Source organism: Corythoichthys intestinalis, chromosome 5 (genome assembly GCF_030265065.1).
Source record: "Corythoichthys intestinalis isolate RoL2023-P3 chromosome 5, ASM3026506v1, whole genome shotgun sequence".
Classification (NCBI taxonomy): Eukaryota; Metazoa; Chordata; class Actinopteri; order Syngnathiformes; family Syngnathidae; genus Corythoichthys; species Corythoichthys intestinalis.
Window position 1 is genome coordinate 15,461,679 of NC_080399.1, and position 19,100 is coordinate 15,480,778.

The 19,100-nt window shown below is 38.9% G+C and overlaps 1 protein-coding gene across 1 annotated transcript in view; it reads left to right on the forward strand.

Annotated features, from left to right (window-relative positions):
• The window catches only part of cat (catalase), a 32,708-nt gene extending 16,182 nt beyond the window's left edge, over nt 1–16,526 (forward strand). The window contains exon 13 of the mRNA XM_057836609.1: nt 169–16,526. Coding sequence (XP_057692592.1) covers nt 169–231 — 63 coding nt within the window. The 3' untranslated portion in view covers nt 232–16,526. The remainder of the gene's footprint in view (nt 1–168) is intronic.
• The last annotated feature ends 2,574 nt before the right edge of the window (nt 16,527–19,100 follow it).

Genomic DNA, 19,100 nt, shown 5'->3' on the forward strand with positions numbered 1-19,100 from the left:
ATGACTACCTGTGAATGCTCAGGTTTCAGTACCATTGACGGCATCTAGCGTCATCAATGCTTTAATATCTTCCAAATTCAGTCCAGTACAGACTGCGCATAATGTCATAGTGGCTTGTACAATTTCCCATCAATCACTTTTCTTCCTGTTTGTTCACGTGTATTTTAGAACACTATTCACGTCTACAGCCGTCCAGGCGCGTCGGCCGTCGCCGCTGCATCCAAGATGTAAACGCATTCCCAGCTGGAGCTCATAACCAGAACAAAGAAGCAACAAATCGTCATTAAGAAAATGCTAATAAGCCTTCACGCACGGATCATCCAAGTAACACACGTAGGCCGCCATTTTCTGGTTTCAAGGAAAATCCTTTCTATTTTTTAATTTCTGTTTTGATCTGTTTTGTCGTGCCTTTTGTCAGCCTCATTGAACAATGATTGTTGGTGATTGTTGCGTGTGGAGCAATTCTAATGTTAGTGAACTCATAACTCTGTGTTAAGATTAATATTCAAACCATTTTTATTTTGTTTTAATCTTATAACTGATTGAGCTGCTGGCCAGAATGCAAATAGCATAATCATTTTAAAGCAACACTAGGTAATTTTTCAACCTTTATAAAATATTTTCAGAACATTTGTGATGATACGTCTACTGATAACTAGTTTAATGACATCTCTTTTATATTTTGAAGGGGTCTGTATCGCTTTCACCACTAATTAACTTCGAGGAGGGTGGCATGAATCCTGCCCCACAAAAAAACTACAAATGTGCTGACTGCTTTACGCCATACGTCACTCCTCCCTTTCCAAATTCATTATAAGTACGGAAGTTGATGCTAACGCCTTCGCACGAAAGATGGCAGATAGATACAAAAAGTTTTGTCTGAGGAGGAAAAAGAAAGGGAGCCGACCAGGATATACAGAATAAACAATGGCCCGGCTTTCGCTCACTAGTTCCGGTGGGGTAAGAGAGTTTGTGACACAGTTGCTAACTATCATTGGCTATTGTTTAGCCACAACTGGATTCATTACCTTATTACTTTTCATCCTTCACATAGCCGCTGGAAACAGAAGTGTTGTTCAATCTATCTGCAGGCGAACATCATGATTTTATGACACTATGCGGGTGTGCGCTGGTCCTCATGGGAAATGCAGTCTTTCTTAAGGCAAAACACTACCGCTTTTGTCCACCGGCGTCGCTAAAATTGACCAAAACTGAAAAGTTACCAAGTGCTGCTTTAATGCTTGCTTGCCAGAGTACTCTTTATCTCTGAATATGTTATGAAGTAACGCACAGTGCCTTGTTTGTGTGTGTTCAAGTCGCAATAACATTGAACTCTCTCCTAAAAGACTGATCAATAAAAAAACGATTTTACAGTATATAGAAAGTAAAGTATTTATTTTTGGTCAGTTCTGTTGGAAAAATAGGGACTGTCAAATATTTCGATTGAACCCTAGGGGTTCAGCAAAGGTTAAGGTTCATACACCGACGAAAAGCAAATTGTAGACTGGTTTGCCCCCACTTTACAGGCTTATTTCATTTTTATCAACTGCTAGCCCTCTATCTAATGAATGGGTAAACTGGTTTGCTCAGTGGGAGGTCGTCTCGCACTTACTATGAGGATGTATAACAGACCTAAGTGTACTCCGCAGATAATAATAAAAAAAAACAACATTTGTGTCATTTTATGCCACAAAAATATTGTGATGCAAGAATGCGACAGTAAAATGAGAATTTAGACATGAAAACAAACAAAAAGGAAACTGTGTGAAATGAAATGAGTTTCATTTTCCAAAATTATTTGAATGGAAATTCACTTACATATTAGCTTGCTAACATAGCTGCATCGGCTTTGCATTTGGGAAGAAAAAAAAACAACAAAAAACTTTATTATTAAATTCCAAAAGGTTCGTTGAATGCACATGTGAAACTTGGGGGTTCAGTACCTATAGCAGTGCTTCTCAATTATTTTCTGGTCATCACCCAACCCCAGGAAGAATTAAGTGTTTCGCATCCCTCAAACTCTCTGCCGCCACTTTAAATAGTATCATTTCTCTATAAAATTATAAGTACACCTCTGCCTAACATTGTGTCCTTTTTTCTGTTAAAGAAAAAAAAGTAACTTAGATCAACTAACAATAAAGTATAACTTGATTAACATTGTTCTGTTTGTAACAGAAAAGACTTAAAGTGCATCAATTTGCCTGAATTAAAAAAAAAAAAAAGTCACATCCAAACTGTAAAAATACACTCAAAGTACATTTTTTCACCATTTCATACCGAGAAATAAAGCGTAATAAATTAATAAATAATAGTACATTCAAATTGATCAGCAATATTAACTGATGAGGACAATATGCCAAAAAACTTGACCGAAAAAAAAATAAAAAATGAATAGAACAAAAACGATAGTGTCATTGGACAGTGTGACAGTTTTTCTATTTTTGCTGCAGGCAGCATTGCTCCTTTGCAACGGTTTGGGGTTACTTTGCACTGAGTATGCTAAACAGTGCTCGCTAGTTTACTGAAGTAACACTGACAAAGTAAGACGACTGTTTCCAATATTCGGCATGGTTTCGCTGAAAAACAAGCGGCTTATCAATGAGATTAAGATCCGATGTCTTTAAGTGACGTCTTAAATGATTTGGCTTCCCGCTGTCCGCTACAGACATTTTTAGACAATGTAAACAGAGTGGTCTTTCCTCGTCTCCCACTGTATTAAAAGTCAAAGCCAAACGCAGCATTCTCGGCCACCTGGGGGGAACCGGAGGTGAGGGCGGTCGTCGTGATGCTCCCAAGCAGAAAATGGTGCCTCTCGGGTGGACACGCGTGAGAACCAAAGAAGACAGTGGGTCGCGGCGTGAGCTCGGCCCGAAAATAGGGCCCAACTCTTCAGATCTCTTGGCTGTGTGCTCGTTTGTTTCAAAAATACTGCGCATACTCTGAAAATTAGAGCGCCACTGCCACCCACCGAGTGGATGACACTTAATTTTAGTACTGCAAAAAAGTATGTTGCCCCAGGTCAAATGTGCCACCCACGGCAGCAGGGCGCGCGCCACTCTATTTAAGAAGTACTGACCTATAGCAAGGTTAAGAACCACTGATTTAGACTATAAAAAAACTGTCTACGGTATTCCAAATTTTAGTCAAACCTGTGTTGGTTTAATACAACTTGCCTATTTACTGCAAAAACTAGGGTTGAAGACCCCTAATTTGGCTAAATTTCAAAATTGTCCGATATGCATGTGTGATGCAACTTTGGAAAGCCTAAAATCTCAATTTTCTGGGAGAAGAAAAAATTTGAACAGCAAGGCATTTTTTTTTTTTTTATATATATTTAAACCCCTAAAACTCGAGGCGAGAGCATGAGAGAGCATAACTAAAGACACCATGATTTTAACGAGATATTATCGCGTACTTACCTTGTTTCGATCCCAAAACCGCGCGTAGCATGTCTCACAAAGGGTGTTAAGACACAGCTGTGAATGGCCACAGCCGGACATTTTGGATATTTTATGGGTGAAACACAGTAATACAGGCTGTCCATAAAGTCTCTTCACCATTTCAAAAATGTATTAAAAATGTAATTTGTGGCAGCCCCTCGGAATGACGACGTGAGCTCGACTGATGTGTAAGGTTTCTTTATTTTTCCAACACTCATTATGACACCGTGAAACTAAAAATCAATACAATAGAATTAACATTTCACAGTGATCAATTATCAAACAATCCCAAACACAAATAAAATACCTCGCTGCGCTCTCCGAGGCGTGCAAATCAACATGAACATGGAAGTGCTGCTCCGAGACAAATTGAGCTGACATCAGCTGGTCAAATCAAATAACAATTTGCATTTTTTAGATGTTAAAGAAGCAAAGGATAGATATTCAACTCAACAAGGAAGTGTGCTTACCGGCTCCTGTGCAGTGGCGCCTCCAGAAATTTTTCATAGATGTGGCCACTTAAAATCTTGGGGTGGCCAAAACTAAAAGCCATAATTTCAGGTTTTCATTATATTATTGCAGTAAAAAGGTCAGGGGAAAACTATCAGAAAGACTTAAGCACATGGCTCCAGATATACTTTGGTGTATTGTGTAATATTTGAAGTTACTAATGATTTAATGTGCATAGTCCATAACTGTCCTGTCAACATTTTGAGTTCCACAACAATTCGTGTTATGTATATATCAGGCATAAGGTGTACATTTAACTAGGGCTGTCAAACAATTAAAATTTTTAATCGAGTTAATCACATCTTAAAAATGAATTAATCGTAATTAACCGCAATTCAAACCATCTCTAAAATATGCCATATTTTTCTGTAAATTATTGTTGGAATGGAAAGATAAGACAAGACTGATATATACATTCAACATACTATACATAAGTACTGTATTTGTTTATCATAACAATAAATCCACAAGATGGCATTAACATGATTAACATTCTTTCTGTGAAAGGGATCCACAGCTAGAAAGGCTTGTAATTTTCAAAGGATAAATGTGAGTTTGTATATTGTGACTAAATATTGCCATCTAGTGTATCTGTTGAGCTTTCAGTAAATGATACTGTAGCGACATAACTGTTCTGCCCAAATGCATGATGGGAAGTGGTGCAACCAAGACTGTGTGTGGTGGCTGTAAATGCTATATCTTCTTTGCGTTGGGTACACTACAGGGTGTTAAGAAAAAGATCAACTCCTGTCATTCTTCCCCAAGTCGCTTCCCACAATATTTATAGTTACTGTGGGAGAGATGGCAAATCTTTTACCAATTAAAAGCACGGCCCCAATGAATGCTTGTATCTACTCCACTCACTTGACACTGCCTCTTATCTCAGTATAAAAGTAAAACGGCGCCATTGTAGGCTGTTTGCGGCAATGCGTGAATGAGTCGTACCAAGAATGCGTTAATTGCGATAAATATTTACACGTGATTAATTAATAAAATTAATGACCACCCGTTAACGCGATAAATTTGACAGCTCTACATTTGACAAAACAAAATAAATGCAATCATTTGGGATGAAATGCATAACTGATGCTACAACAATCTAACGATATACTGGCAAGCGGGGTGGCCAGTGGGGTGGCCAACCAATTTAGCAGCTTCCCTTTTAATGCTGTCCTTATAATAACGATCTGCTGCATCGTATATCACTTTGTGACTTTCCACCTCCATGATGAAACGTTCTTCGTCCATGTTTTCTGGTGTTTAAACCTTAGATGCACAAGTTACTGGACCCTACACTCTTCCATAAGTGGGTCAAAAATGACCCATATTAGAACCAATGTGTTTTTATGCAATTTTAGTGAAGAATAATCAATTGTATATTAATTAGTATTAGATAATATTATTAGTATGATCTTAATGATTAAATTAACATTTTTTGAAAAACAAAAAAACAGAACAGCAATAGACTTTATCCTTCCTTGTAATTTATCATCAATGATGAAGAGCTCCCATGCATCTTTTTGGTGAGACAGCGGTGCTAAGCCCTTCTGAAAGCACTGACCGATTTCTAAGGATATTGTGGCTCTGTGTTCTGCCCTGGGTGGGAGGTAATTCTGTCTAGTAAGAGCCCTACCAACTCATTCTGTTGGCCATGATTTGGACACTTTCTTCTTCAGAGGACACATAAGTGGAATCTTATGAGTCAGATTGATCCTGTTCAGTTGGATTTCCAGGTGGACAACTGCCACTGCCACCTAGACAATAGTCTGGGTCCTCATCATCAGAAATTTCAGACACTTGAGTCCAACCCTGTCACTGCCTCATCCAACATCTGTTGGACCATTTCAGCTGTAAATTTAGCAGCTATGACATTTTGGATAAGGAAACATAAGAGTAGTGTTTTCAATAGATCAATATGTAGCTATATAAATATACACACCAGGGGTCGTGTTAACCGAATATTTTCCGTCGTTGACCGGTTTTTTAAAATGGTGACGGAAAAAACTGAAGTCCGTCTGTCATTTTGACAGGTTGCAATTCACACCCCAGACCATAGGGTGGCGAGTGAGCATATTAATTAGCTATTGTCTCTCTTGATGCATGACGTCGTTGGCCTTACTCGGAAAAATGTCAAGGCAACTGAGTGTCCGAAGTTTTTTCAAAAAGCCCCAAAACGATGATGGTGTTGATAAAAGAGGTGAAAAAAAGAGTCAGATTCAGCCTCCAGAACAACGATAAAACGGCCATGAGAAGTCATCTGTCCGAGGCAAAAGTCCAAAACCTCATGACAATAGCCTCTGCAGCAATCCCACTTGAGACATTTGATTATGCACAAGCGGGCACGCAATTCAAGTCCATGCGCACCAGGAGGAAGGTGTGAGACTGCGTTCAGGCCACAGCAGGTGAACTGTTAATTTCATTGTTCCATATGTAGCCTACCTACTGGGGCCACAGTCAGCTGTTTTTGTCACTGCGGAGAAAAAGTTACATATTCATCTGCTTGATGTGTGATGCCACGGTGTGGATTCTCTGTTAAGCTTGTTCGGACAGAATTATAATTAAAAATACATGAAAACTAAATACTATTGAATATGTCATTATTATCATTTTAAAAATTTAAGTGACGGGTAAAAATAGATTATGACCAGATTTTTATGACCCTGTCAGTCAAAATGACAGACAACGAAAAAGTCTAGCGCAACCTCTGATACACACACACACACACACACTATATATACAGTAATGTTAGTTAACCTAGGCTAGGTTCATACCGCAGGTTTTAATGCACGAATCCGTTTTTTTCATGTTTTTCCGACTCGACTGAATGGGAAAAGTCACAAGAAGTGGACCATTTCAAATTCGATCCAGGTCACTTTCATATGTGGTTAAAATCCCATCCAGGCCACATTTTTCCAGAATGTGGCTGCGGTCCGAACTGTCAAGTCCCCCAAATTGGAATTAATGCAGCAATTAATATCAGCAAAGAGCAAGAGGGACAGGGTGCTACGGTAGCGGTGCAGCTGTGCATTAGCGTTAGCACCTAGCTTGAACGCGGCTTTTGGGGAAGGAGCGGGCTTGACAACAGTCATAAAAATTAAAATGGGTTGAGGATAAGCCTGACAACGCTCGGTTTTCTCTCTGCTCCAATGCTCCTGATCATGCGGGCTAGTTTGCTCAGCGCATCTCGGACTACGAATTAGAGCGCATGTGTGATACATGAACAGGTTCAATGGATAAAGGCAGTCTGAATGGGTACGCTAAAAAAACAGATATGACAAAAAAAATCTAAATTGTGCATTTGGACCTGTGGTATGAACCTACCCTTAGAAGTTAGGTAGAAGTTATGAAGTAGGTTAATTTGTTGATAAATAATATAAAAAAAAAACAGTCATGAAAGACACACTAAGTACTATATGGACATAGTACACGTATCAGCTCTTGCTGTGTAACATAATCTTAAGGGTTGTCACTTTTTACATACTTAGTCTGTGTGGTCCACTGTAAATTTATTCCTGACAGCCAAAGTTGACAAGAATGAAAGATTCCCATTGGATTCCATAGAAAATGCATGTGAGTCATTTTGACCCACTTGGGAACCTTATGGGTGCATGGCATCATGAATGCTTTGAAATACCAGGACATTTTAAATCAAAATCTGTTGCCCTCTGCCCGAAAGCTGAAAATGGGTCGTCACTGGGTCTTTCAGCAAGACAATGACCCTAAACATATGGCCAAATCTACACAGAAATGGTTCACCAGACACAAAATCAAACTCCTCCCATGGCCATCTCAGTCCCCAGACCTCAACCCCATTGAAAACCTGTGGGGTGAGCTGAAGAGGAGAGTACAGAGGAGAGGACCCAGGTCTCTGGATGATTTAGAGAGATTCTGCAAAGAGGAATGGCTGAAGATCCCTTTATCTGTTTTTTCCCATCTTGTGAAACATTATAGGAGAAGATTAGGTGCTGTTTTGTTGGCAAAAGGGGGTTGTACAAAGTATTAACACCAGGGGTGCTAATAATTGTGACACACATTATTTCCCCCACTGAATAAATGCACTTGTATTGAAGGTTGGATTTTTCTTTTTTTCATTAAGGTCCCATATTATTTAGAAGAAAAAAAATTAGAAGCCTAAAAACACATAATTTTTATAAATCCAATAATTATGGAGGGCACTGTAGACGGATTTTGAATCGATACGAGAATTGCGTGACTTCATTTTGCAATATATCTCATTTGATTTTTTTTTTTTTATCTTTTTGGTAACACCTTTAATATGTAACATACTCTACAAACGTCTCACTTTCTCTCAGTTCGGAAAAGGATTCGCTGATTGCCATGCTTTGCGCTAAAATAGGAAGAGGAGCACTTCAGTGGCGATTCAAATTAGAGGCGGGGCCAGTGCCCCAGTGGTCCCACCCCTACAACTGCTACTGAATGTGTTATGACTAAAAAATAAATACATTTAAAAAAATCAAATCTTTTTTTTTTTTTTTAACCTGATTCCAATCCTGTGTTCCACAAATGTAAGTGGAAGGATTTGAAGTTGGCCCTCGCATTCTTTGAGTCTTCTGAAATTGGAGGAAAATGTTTTGACCCCCATTATTAGGCAACAAAGCGATAGAATGCAATACCACAAGGAAATAGGCGTTAAGATAATTTTCTATTTACCGAGACATCAAGCCTAAAGAAGCTAATTCTGGAAAAACTCCACAAAAAAAGGGCATGCAAAAACAGTCTGCATGTGCAAACTTTTTTTTTTTTTTTAACATAGCAAGAAACCATTTTTTCCCCCACCCTCTGTTTCCTCCAGTGTTGCTGCCCGCTTCCGCCAGTGGAAAAAAAATAACCTCAAACCACATTTTTGCACAGATGCAAAGCAACGTTCGAAAGTTACTCAGCATGTTTCTGTACAAACACCGGTTTATAAAGAAGCCATTAACAACAGGTGGCAAAAATAAGATGCTTAAGAATAGAATAGAACAAAATAGAAAGCCTTTTTTGTCATTGTACAACGAGATTTAAAGCTGCGCCATAACGTGCACCACGTGAAACAAAAGTACATTTAGGCTAATATAGTATAAAAACACAGGTTAAAGGGCACACAAATCATCTATACTTATATATATAAATATTAATGGAATTTTGTCTTTGTAGGGATGTTTGTGTGCGTGTGTTTGTTCCCTATGGACTCTGGAACAGCTGGGTGTTAAAGTGCCTGTGACACGAAAAAGCATGTTTATTTCATAATACACGCGGTATTTTATGCCCCTGAATGATATGGACCGCTTGGATGTGTGTGGAAGCGATCGCTATATTTATTTAGTTTTTTGAATCACGCGCCATGAAAATGAGTGACTTCCGGCTTCGGTCTCTCATTGAGGAGGAGGCCGCTGTGACGTGTACGGTAGAAGACGTTCTCTTCACTATACAGTGTACTGTTGTGTATGAGGACGAAGGATTCAGCTGATTTTGCGGATTAATACTTTTATTTTTTGCATCGCGCCAGCCAAACGGCTGCAGAAAAATCATTCTGTATGCGGGAAAGGCGTATGCGCCTTTTTGGAGTTTTAAAAGGTTCCCATTCACCGTGGATATTTACAGTGGGACCATTGGACTTACAAGGAAGTGAGTAAACATCTTGTTTTGTATTATGTCAAATACGAATACAGTGATTACAAAGTAAACACTATAAAATTCCTTTAAATAAAGGACTACTTACGTTTGATCATTGATAGGCATGTAAAAAGCTATCCTCATGCTCATTAGCAGTTAGCTGTTAGCACGTTAGCTCCACAACAACTCCAGCCATCCTCCTCCAGGGAACGAACTGTAAATTGCTCTCCGCCGGGCGGTTTGCCGATCCGCAAAGAAACTCGACAACCGGGTCGTCATGTCAAATAATCCAGGCTAGTTATGTGTGATTTTCCACTTCGAAGACTTTGAAACGTCCCTCGGTTCGGGTTAGCATGTCTGCTAGCTGTCACTCCTTCTGGTCTGTTTACATTCTCCGAAGCCGGGGAAGGGAAATTACATATGTCCGATTTAGGTGTCATAAAATATCGTTCGGGAGGTGTGACAGTAAAGGTGAAGTCGACTGTTTTGACCATTATGGAGTAATTTTGCCATGTCGTCTTGAATAAATGGATTTTTATTATTTTATATTCCATTTAGCACAAGATTGTTATTTGTCATGACCATGCCATTTATTTAGCAATTGGGGAAAGTACTTGGGTAAAAAGAATATCCTGTAAAAATATTGAAGTAAAGAGACAGAAACAATGACATTTTGCCGCTCTCTTCGTCGCGTTTTCCTCATTGTGAATAGTTCCCCCTCGACGGGCTGACTGGTCCTTCTCAAGCCATATATATAGCTATTGGGGAAAAATACTTGGATAAAAAGAATATCCTGTAAAAATATTGGGAGTAGAGAGACTGAAACAATGACATTTTGCGGCTCTCTTCGTCGCGTTTTCCTCGTTCTGAACAATCCCCCCTCAATGGGCTGAATAGTAAAACCGATGAGCCCAGTCTACCGCTGACGTCATCCACCTGTTGGGGACGCTAAAGCCCTATAATGGTAGGCGTGGCTAACCGGCAGATTAAAAGACTCATTTCTCGTAATCTTTGCTTTGCTAAATTGTTGTATATAGTCGAATCGTCTCAAAATATGATTCTAATTCACATAATAATGCCATTTAAGACTTTTTTTCTGGTGCCATATGCTCTTTAAGCCTGAACGATATATCGTTTAAACATTGCCATCGCGATGTGCGTGTGCGCGATTGTCCCATCGCAAGCACGTGCGATAGTTTACTCCTCACTTTCTGGTCTGCGCACAGCCTCCTACCCTCCCTCTCCCAGCCTTTTGATCCTCTCAGTCACTGCAGCACAACGATGGCTTTGATCTGGCCAAGGAAGCAGGCTTCACACGGGCATCTGTCAATCATCGTTTTACTTGTTAAACAGTTGCAAGGAAGCCGCGCTGGAATGAATGTGTGTACTGTGGGGACGTTGGAGACATTTAAATGCCAGAAGTGATCATGAGTAATTTGAAATTTACATGTCACTTCAACGGTCACAGCTAAAGTAGATAAAAGCATTTAATAAAGCCAAGCATTTATCTGCTACAGTACTTCATTCTTTTTCAAAAATGATTTGGTTGGACAGTTATGTTTAAAACTTATCATAATTATGACATTTGAAGTGCTTAAAAACCATTTATTTATATACATTTTTTAAATCACTTTGGGGGGGGAAAGTGAGAAAAAAACATCTTATATGTATCTCTTTCCAATGCTAAATCGGAATAAATACATTGGGCACAAAAAAAAACACACACACACACACACACACAAAAAAAAAAAAAAAATGGGAGGGTGCGCTACTTTGCGGTTTTTCACTTATCGCGGCGGGTTCTGGTCCCCATCTAAAATCTTTCCAAACGGCTATTTAAGTCATCTTGTGAAAATTTCTTGACAAAAATATATATACATTTTTTTTAATATCGCAATATAATATCGCAATTTATCGCAAACCCCAAAAAAATCGCAGCAATAGTTTTTTCCAATATCGTTCAGGCCTACTGGGCGTATTTTGACGAAATTTCACTCTGTTGTACTATACAGTGGTGCTCATCTTACTTTAAAAAAGTAATTAGTTACAGTTACAAATTACTTCTCCCAAAACGTAATTGAGTTAGTAACTCTGTTACCTCAATGTAAGAGTAATTAGTTACTCGGCAAATTAACTGACCTTACTTTTCATGTTCTACACGTTATTACATGATCTATTCTATAATGTCTTTCACATCAAATATGTTTATATTAACTGATTGAATTGAACTGTTTTTTTAATTCCCCAAAAAACATAGGTTGCACGTTTTACTTTTTTTTTTTTTTTTTTTAATAAATTTCCCCTATAGAAGTGTGTAATGGTATACACACTGTAACTTTCAAATGCTGTGAGGAAAAAAAGCCTTTTTGTTTTTCCTGTTGTACTGAACCCGCACCGAACAGTGACCTCGTACCGAGGTACGTACTGAACCGTGACTTGTGTGTACCTTCACATACACTACCATTCAAAAGTTTGGGGTCGCTTAGAAATGTCCTTCTATTTTGAAAGAAAAGCAGTTTTTTTCAATGGAAATAACATTAAACTAATCACAAAAACACTCTATACATTATTATTATTGTGGTAAATGACTATTCTAGGTGGAAACGTCCAGTTGTAATGCAATATCTACGTAGTTTTGTAAAGACGCCCATTTACAGCAAGCATCACTCCAGTGTTCTAATGGTACATTGTGCTTGCTAGTTGCCTTAGAAGGATAATAGATTATTAGAAAACCTTGTGCAATTATGTTGGCACAGCTCAAAAAAGTTTAGGTGAGACATGTCCAAAGTCCGACCCGGGGGCCAAATGCGGCCCCTGGTCAAATTTCATCCGGCCCCCAGCCTCTGCCCTAAAATCAATAACGTCTGGCCCGCACAAGGACTTAATAAGTTGGTCAGCAGTACTGTTACCAGCATATGAAGTAGCTTACACACTTAATGCTACTCATCATTTACCCACTAAAAGGCAGCAATACTCTAAGCAACATTTCCCCATGTGACCCTTTACTTCCATTTTCTAAAATGGCGACAATCAACAAAGAGTTGACTGACGGCCGACGCTTCAAGGATAGGTGGAAATTGGACTATTTCTTCACTAAAATACGCAACAACTGTGTCCGCCTCATTTGCAAAGAGACAGTCACTGTTTTTAAAGAGTTCAATGTGAGGCAATATTACCAAACGAGACATGCTGACATGTACGACAAGATTACAGGGAAGATACGTTGTGAGAAATTAAAGCAACTTGAAGCTAGTTTATTTGACAGTAGTATTTCGCAAGAGCCCGAGAGTCGAAAGAGAACGCCACAAAGGCTAGTTGTGAGATTGTTGAAAATATTAATTAAATAATTTATTTTAAAAAATAAAGCAAATGTGACGCACAGAATGGCTTGCTAAAATTTGCTTAAATATATTGTTCTTAGGGCTGTCAAACGATTAAAATTTTGAATCGAGTTAATCACAGCATAAACATTAATTAATCGCAATTCAAACCATCTATAAAATATGCCATATTTTTCTGTAAATTATTGTTGGAATGGAAAGATAAGACACAAGACAGATATATACATTCGACATACTGTCCATAAGTACTGTATTTGTTTATATAACAATAAATCAACAAGATGGCATTAATATTATTAACATTCTGTTAAAGCGATCCATGGATAGAAAGACTTGTAGTTCTTAAAAGATAAATGTTAGTACAAGTCATAGAAATTTTTTATTAAAACACCTCTTAATGTTTTCGTTTTAATGAAGTTTGTAAAATTTTCAATCAAAAAATAAACTAGTAGCTTGTCATTGTTGATATCAATAATAATTATGGTGCTGAATCTGAATGTGCTGAAACCCATAAAATCAGTCGCACCCAAGCACCAGCAGAGGGCGGAAAAACACCCAAAAACACAAGTAACAAGTGAAAATGACACTTTGCTGTCATTTTAATCTGTTTGAGCGGGGCATGCGCGTTAAATGCGTCAAATATTTTAACGTGATGAATTTTAAAAAATTAACACCCGTTAACGCGATGATCTTGACAGCCCTAATTGTTCTACGTAAAAAACATCAGCCAAGGTCGGCCCCCCCAAATTTTTACGACACCAATTCTGGCCCCCTTTGCAAAGAGTTTGGACACCCCTGGTTTAGGTGGTTAGAGAAACTATAAAACACATCTTCCTTTGAGCTAGCTGTGTATCTGGAGCATCACATTTGTGGGTTTGACTAAACTCTCAAAGTGGCCAGACTCAAAATGGCCAGAAAAAGACCATTTTCATGTGTAACTTGACAGTCTGTTCTTAGAAATGAAGGCTATTCCATAAGAGATATTGCCAAGAAATTGAAGATTTCCTATAACCAGGGGTGCACATAAGTGGTCCGCATGCGCGCATGCGTACTGGACGTAGACAAACGCGCTGGCCCTCAACGGTTTCCATACGCTTTTGCGTACCGATGGCTGACCACTGTATTTGCGGCGGACACGAGAAAATAACTTATCAAAATGTCGAAGAGGCAGGCCACACTGAGTAATTACTTCCGTGTTCCCCCACCCCCGTCAAAAGACAGACAGACAGACGACAGAGACGTCACCGGAGCTCCCGAAAAAAAGGACTTTTGCTGAAAAGTGACTACAGGAGTTAGGATGGCTAGAAGCAAATGATGCTCGCACGGAAATGCGTAACAAAATGTGCCGTGAGAATCCCAATGTCACCGATGAGAGCAGCGCATTTTATGAAGGGTCAAAGAATTTCAGCCATCCAAACTTTGAAAAGCACGAAAAAAACAGAGAGCATGTGGCAATTAAGCAAACTATCGATGTCAGGCAAGTGGCGGAATAGGGCGGAATAAAGGTAATGAACAGCGACATGCACTGACAAACGTGTTTTTGCTCGCATTTTACAAAGCTAAACATGCACATTCAAGGAGGTCTTATGAGGAGGACATCCCACTTTTAAAAAGGCTTGGAGTTAATGTGGGAGCCGCATAATGCCCTTTATTTTGAATTGGTGCTTTTATGTTTATTTCTTTACATTTCACTTCAAAGTAATGACAATTTTGTTGTGCCAGTTGATGTTAATCAAGCATTAATTGTTAATATAATTAAAGTTAATTGGCTCTAAGTAAAGCTTGTCATAAATTTATTGCATCAGGCGGGTCGGCTCTCAAGCTCAATGAGGACCAAGTCACATCTCCAGGTCCTCCTCTGAGAACCTGGGCAAAAAAATTATGTGCACCCCTGCCTATAACGCTGTGTACCACTCCCTTCAGAGAGCAGCACAATCAAGATCTAACCAGAGTAGAAAGACAAGCGGGAGGCCCTGCTGCACAACTGTTAGGTCTAAACTTAATACTTGAACTAAGAAAACAACAAAAGACCTAGGAAGGGACGGAGGAAGAATCAGACTTGAGATGGAGATAAAATTAACACTGGTGGCCACCAGGGAGAAGGCTGATAGCGCAGCGCTTCTCAGCCTCCCTCCTGGGGGCCGTGTCTTTTATTGAGAACAGAAACCAGAATGAAACATTATGGTGACGTCTACTGAAAACAGAAACATAATGACTCTTTTCATTGTGTAAGCACTAAAGCACAAGCGAATAGACTGTTACATGAGAAAACATAATCATAACACCTAGTTTCAAACACACATAATTGGTTTAAATACTGTCAGTGTGCAAAAGCATTAAAGCACATCTTACAACAACCGAGCAAGAAGACAAATAGATAAGAGTGTCTAGTTTGAGAAATAGATGCCTTGCAGGTCCTCATCTAGCAGCTTCATTAAATACTACCCGTAAAACGCCAGTGTCAATGTCGACAGTGAAGAGACTACTCCGGGATGCTGGTTTTCTGGGCAGCGTGGCAAAGGAAAAAGCTTTATCTGAGACTGGATAAAAAAAGGAAACAATATGTGCAAAAGAACACAGACATTGGACAGAGGAAGATTGGAAGAAAGTTAAGGACAGATGAATCAAAGTTTGAGGTATTTGGACTTTGGATCAAAGAAAAGAACATTTGAGACACACAAAACAACTGAAAAGATGCTGGAAGAGTGCCTGATGTCATATGTCGACAATGGTGAAGGTAACGTGATGGTCTGGGGTTGCTTTGGTGTTGGTAAAGTGGGAGATTTGCACAAGAGCATCGGGATTTTAAATAAAGAAGGCTATCACTCCGTTTTGCAACACCATGCCATACCCTGTGGACAACGCTTGATTGGAGTCAATTTTCTCATACAACATCACAGTGACCCAAAGCACACCTCCAAATTATGCAAGAACTATTTAAGAAAGAAGCAGGCAGCTGGTGTTCTATCTGTAATGGAGTGGCTAGCACAGTCAACAGATCCGAAACCGTTGCGGAGCAGCTTGACCGTATGGTACGCAGGAAGTGCCCATTAAGCCAATCCAACTTGTGGGAGGTGCTTCTGGAAGCGTGGAGTGAAGTTTCTCTTATCTTCTTTCTCTTCTTCTCAACAAATTAACAGCAAGTATACCATTGGTCTGCAAAGCTGTAATTGTTGCAAAATGAGCATTCTCTGATAAAAGCCAAGTTTGAGGGAGAAAATTATTATCTAAAATAAAAATCCTTATTTCCAACCTTGTCAATGTCTTGACTATATTTTCCTACTCGTTTTGAAACTCATTTGAAAAATTAAAGTGTGACTTTTGAAGGAAAACACAAAATTGTCTGGGTGACCCCAAACTTTTGAATGGTAGTGCATATTGATATATTTTTCGATATGCACGTAAGGCTCTGAATCTCTTCCCTCTCCTATCTTTGCTCTAGTTGTTTTGATTTTTATTTTTTAAAAAGAGACACAAAGTTTATGGATCCGCCATTCAAGAAAAGTTTATGGCAAAGGACTATTTTTGGTAGTAAAAAAACCCCAAAATTATTATTAGAGATGTGCCGATCAATCGGGTCCGATCACGTCATTATCAAAGTATCGGAATCGGCAAAAAAATATCAGCCTTGCCTTTTTATATATATATATATATATATATATATATATATATTTTTTTTTTTTTTTATCAAATCGTTTTCTAATTGTATTTAACGTTACAGACATAATATGTTACACTCATCCAGAGTCTTTAGTTTAGGCTTAAGGTAGGGTTATCAAATTTATCCCAAAAACGGCGGTAATTCATTTTTTAAAAAATGTATCGCGTTAAAATATTTAACGCAATTAATGCATGTGCTGCACGACCCACTCATGCATTGTCGCGCTCAATCTGTAATGGCGCCGTTTGACCTATATAGAGAGGTAAAAGGCAGCGTAAAATGAGTAGAGTGAATTTTCTCAGACTTTGGAGCCCTTTTTTAATTGGCTAAAGCCTTACAATCCTTCTCCCAATGAGTAGAAATATCATGGGAAGCAATATTGGGAAGCAAGGTAGCAATTGCTCTTTTTCTTACCACCTTATGTTATTTCCCAATGCAGAGAAGATATATCAATTGGTAGCACTACGCACAGTCATGGTTCCACTTCCCATCATACATTTGGGCATGCCTACAGTATCATTTACTGAAAGCTCAACAAATACCCTAGATGGCAATATTTAGTCACTATATACAAAGTCACAAGTCTTTCTATCTGTGGATCCCTCTCACAGAAAGAATGTTAATAATGTAAATGCCATCTTGAGGATTTATTGTCATAATAAACAAATACAGTACTTATGTACTGTATGTTGAATGTATATATTCGTCCGAGTTGTATTCATTTTTTTTCCTAATGCATTGCCAAAATGTATATGATCGGGAAAAATTATCGGGAATGATTGGAATTGAATCGGGAGCAAAAGAAATAGCAATCGGATGGGGAAATATCGGGATCAGCAGATACTCAAACTAAAACGATCGGGATCGGGAGCAAAAAAAACATGATCGGAACAACCCTAATTATTATTATATCGTAGCATCCACTCAGACAATGCCCACTTGGCGATGATAATGCATACCCAACAGGAAAACAGTCCATTATTTTCAATTAATTGTACCCACCTGAACTGTATGTTAAAAAAAAAAAAAAAAAAAAAAAAGTTGCTTGAGCGTTTAAGATGACGTTCGCCATGCTAATGCTAGCGAGAACGCGAATGCTATGCTAACGCTCCGAGCCACCTAGCATCGCGTTTGCAACAGTGTCAAGAGCCCCTTCCCTCCTCCCCCCTCCCGCTCTGCTCTCTCCGTTTCTCTCAGGCATATTGCTCGTCACTCAACCAAACTGTAGTAACGTTTGCCTTACATCCTCAGTAATGGTAACAACGTTGCAAAGATTGGAAAAGTAATTAGATTACTCACTACTGACAAAAAATAACACCGTTAGTAACGCCGTTATACTCTAACGCTGTTATTAACAACTGGTACTTTATGTGTCTGGGAGTGTTTTTATAGGGGTTTGATCTCTGTAGGCCTTCATTTAGTGTGGAAAATTAATTCTAAACTCCAAAAATTCACATAGAAAATGCGACATGGTTGTGGAGGCGACAGCGCCATCTTATGGGCAAAAGGCGCCTCTCTTGCAATTGCAATGTCGCAGTTGGGTTTCAAATTTTAGGGTTGCATGTACAAATTTAAATGTGTTGTGATGATACGTTGTGGCTTTGAGTCCTCCACAAGATGCTAGATTTCAAAAATTTGTAAAATTTTCCAAAGTATTAATAAGGGATTCATTTTGGCTGGATCTCTTAATCAAATTTCTATAAAGGTGAGTTTGTCTGTGTGTTCGTGTTTTACGGAAGCCGAAACGGCAGGGCGGATTTTGATGAAATTTTACACAGTTGTACTTTAGGTATCCAGGAGTGTTCTTAGATGATTTTGGTCTCAGTAAGCCTCCATGTAGTGTGGAAAATTATTTGAATTGCATTCATGTTTTTCCCAAAAAGCAAGAAGCCAGTTTCATTTCTGACAGTGGATTTTTAAAAATTTTATTTATTTTTTTAACTTTCACTGTTTCTGAAAGTGGAATATTTTTGTTAACTTGCCGCTACCCTCCTCCACCAGTGGGGAAAAAAATCAAACCACTTTTAAGGCCACAAGTCAAGCAACGTTCGAAAATGACTCAGCCTACCATGACGCACGAATACCAGTTAATAAAGGGGCCATGAACCGTGGCAAAAATGAGATGCTTTAGTATAGTAAGCCTTTGTCATTGTACAACGTCGCCATAACACTACATAAAACAAAAGTACAATAAAGCTAATACATTTCAAAACACAGGTTACAGGGTACACAGATTGAGATAAAAGTGAACAAGAGGTCGTAGTGGTAATATAACAGTGCGTATATGACATTTGCAGTACTCCGACTAGAAGGCAGTTGGCTGACTTGATATACAGTGGGGAGAACAAGTATTTGATACACTACCAATGGGAAAACCCATTGGCAGTGTATCAAATACTTGTTCTCCCCATAGCAGATGCATATCAGTACTTCTCAAATAGTGGGACAGGGGGTTGCAGACCCATGCCGGAGGTGATGCATGTGACCTCGGGGAAACATACTTTTGGCCAGTATCCACCGGTGAATGCTTTT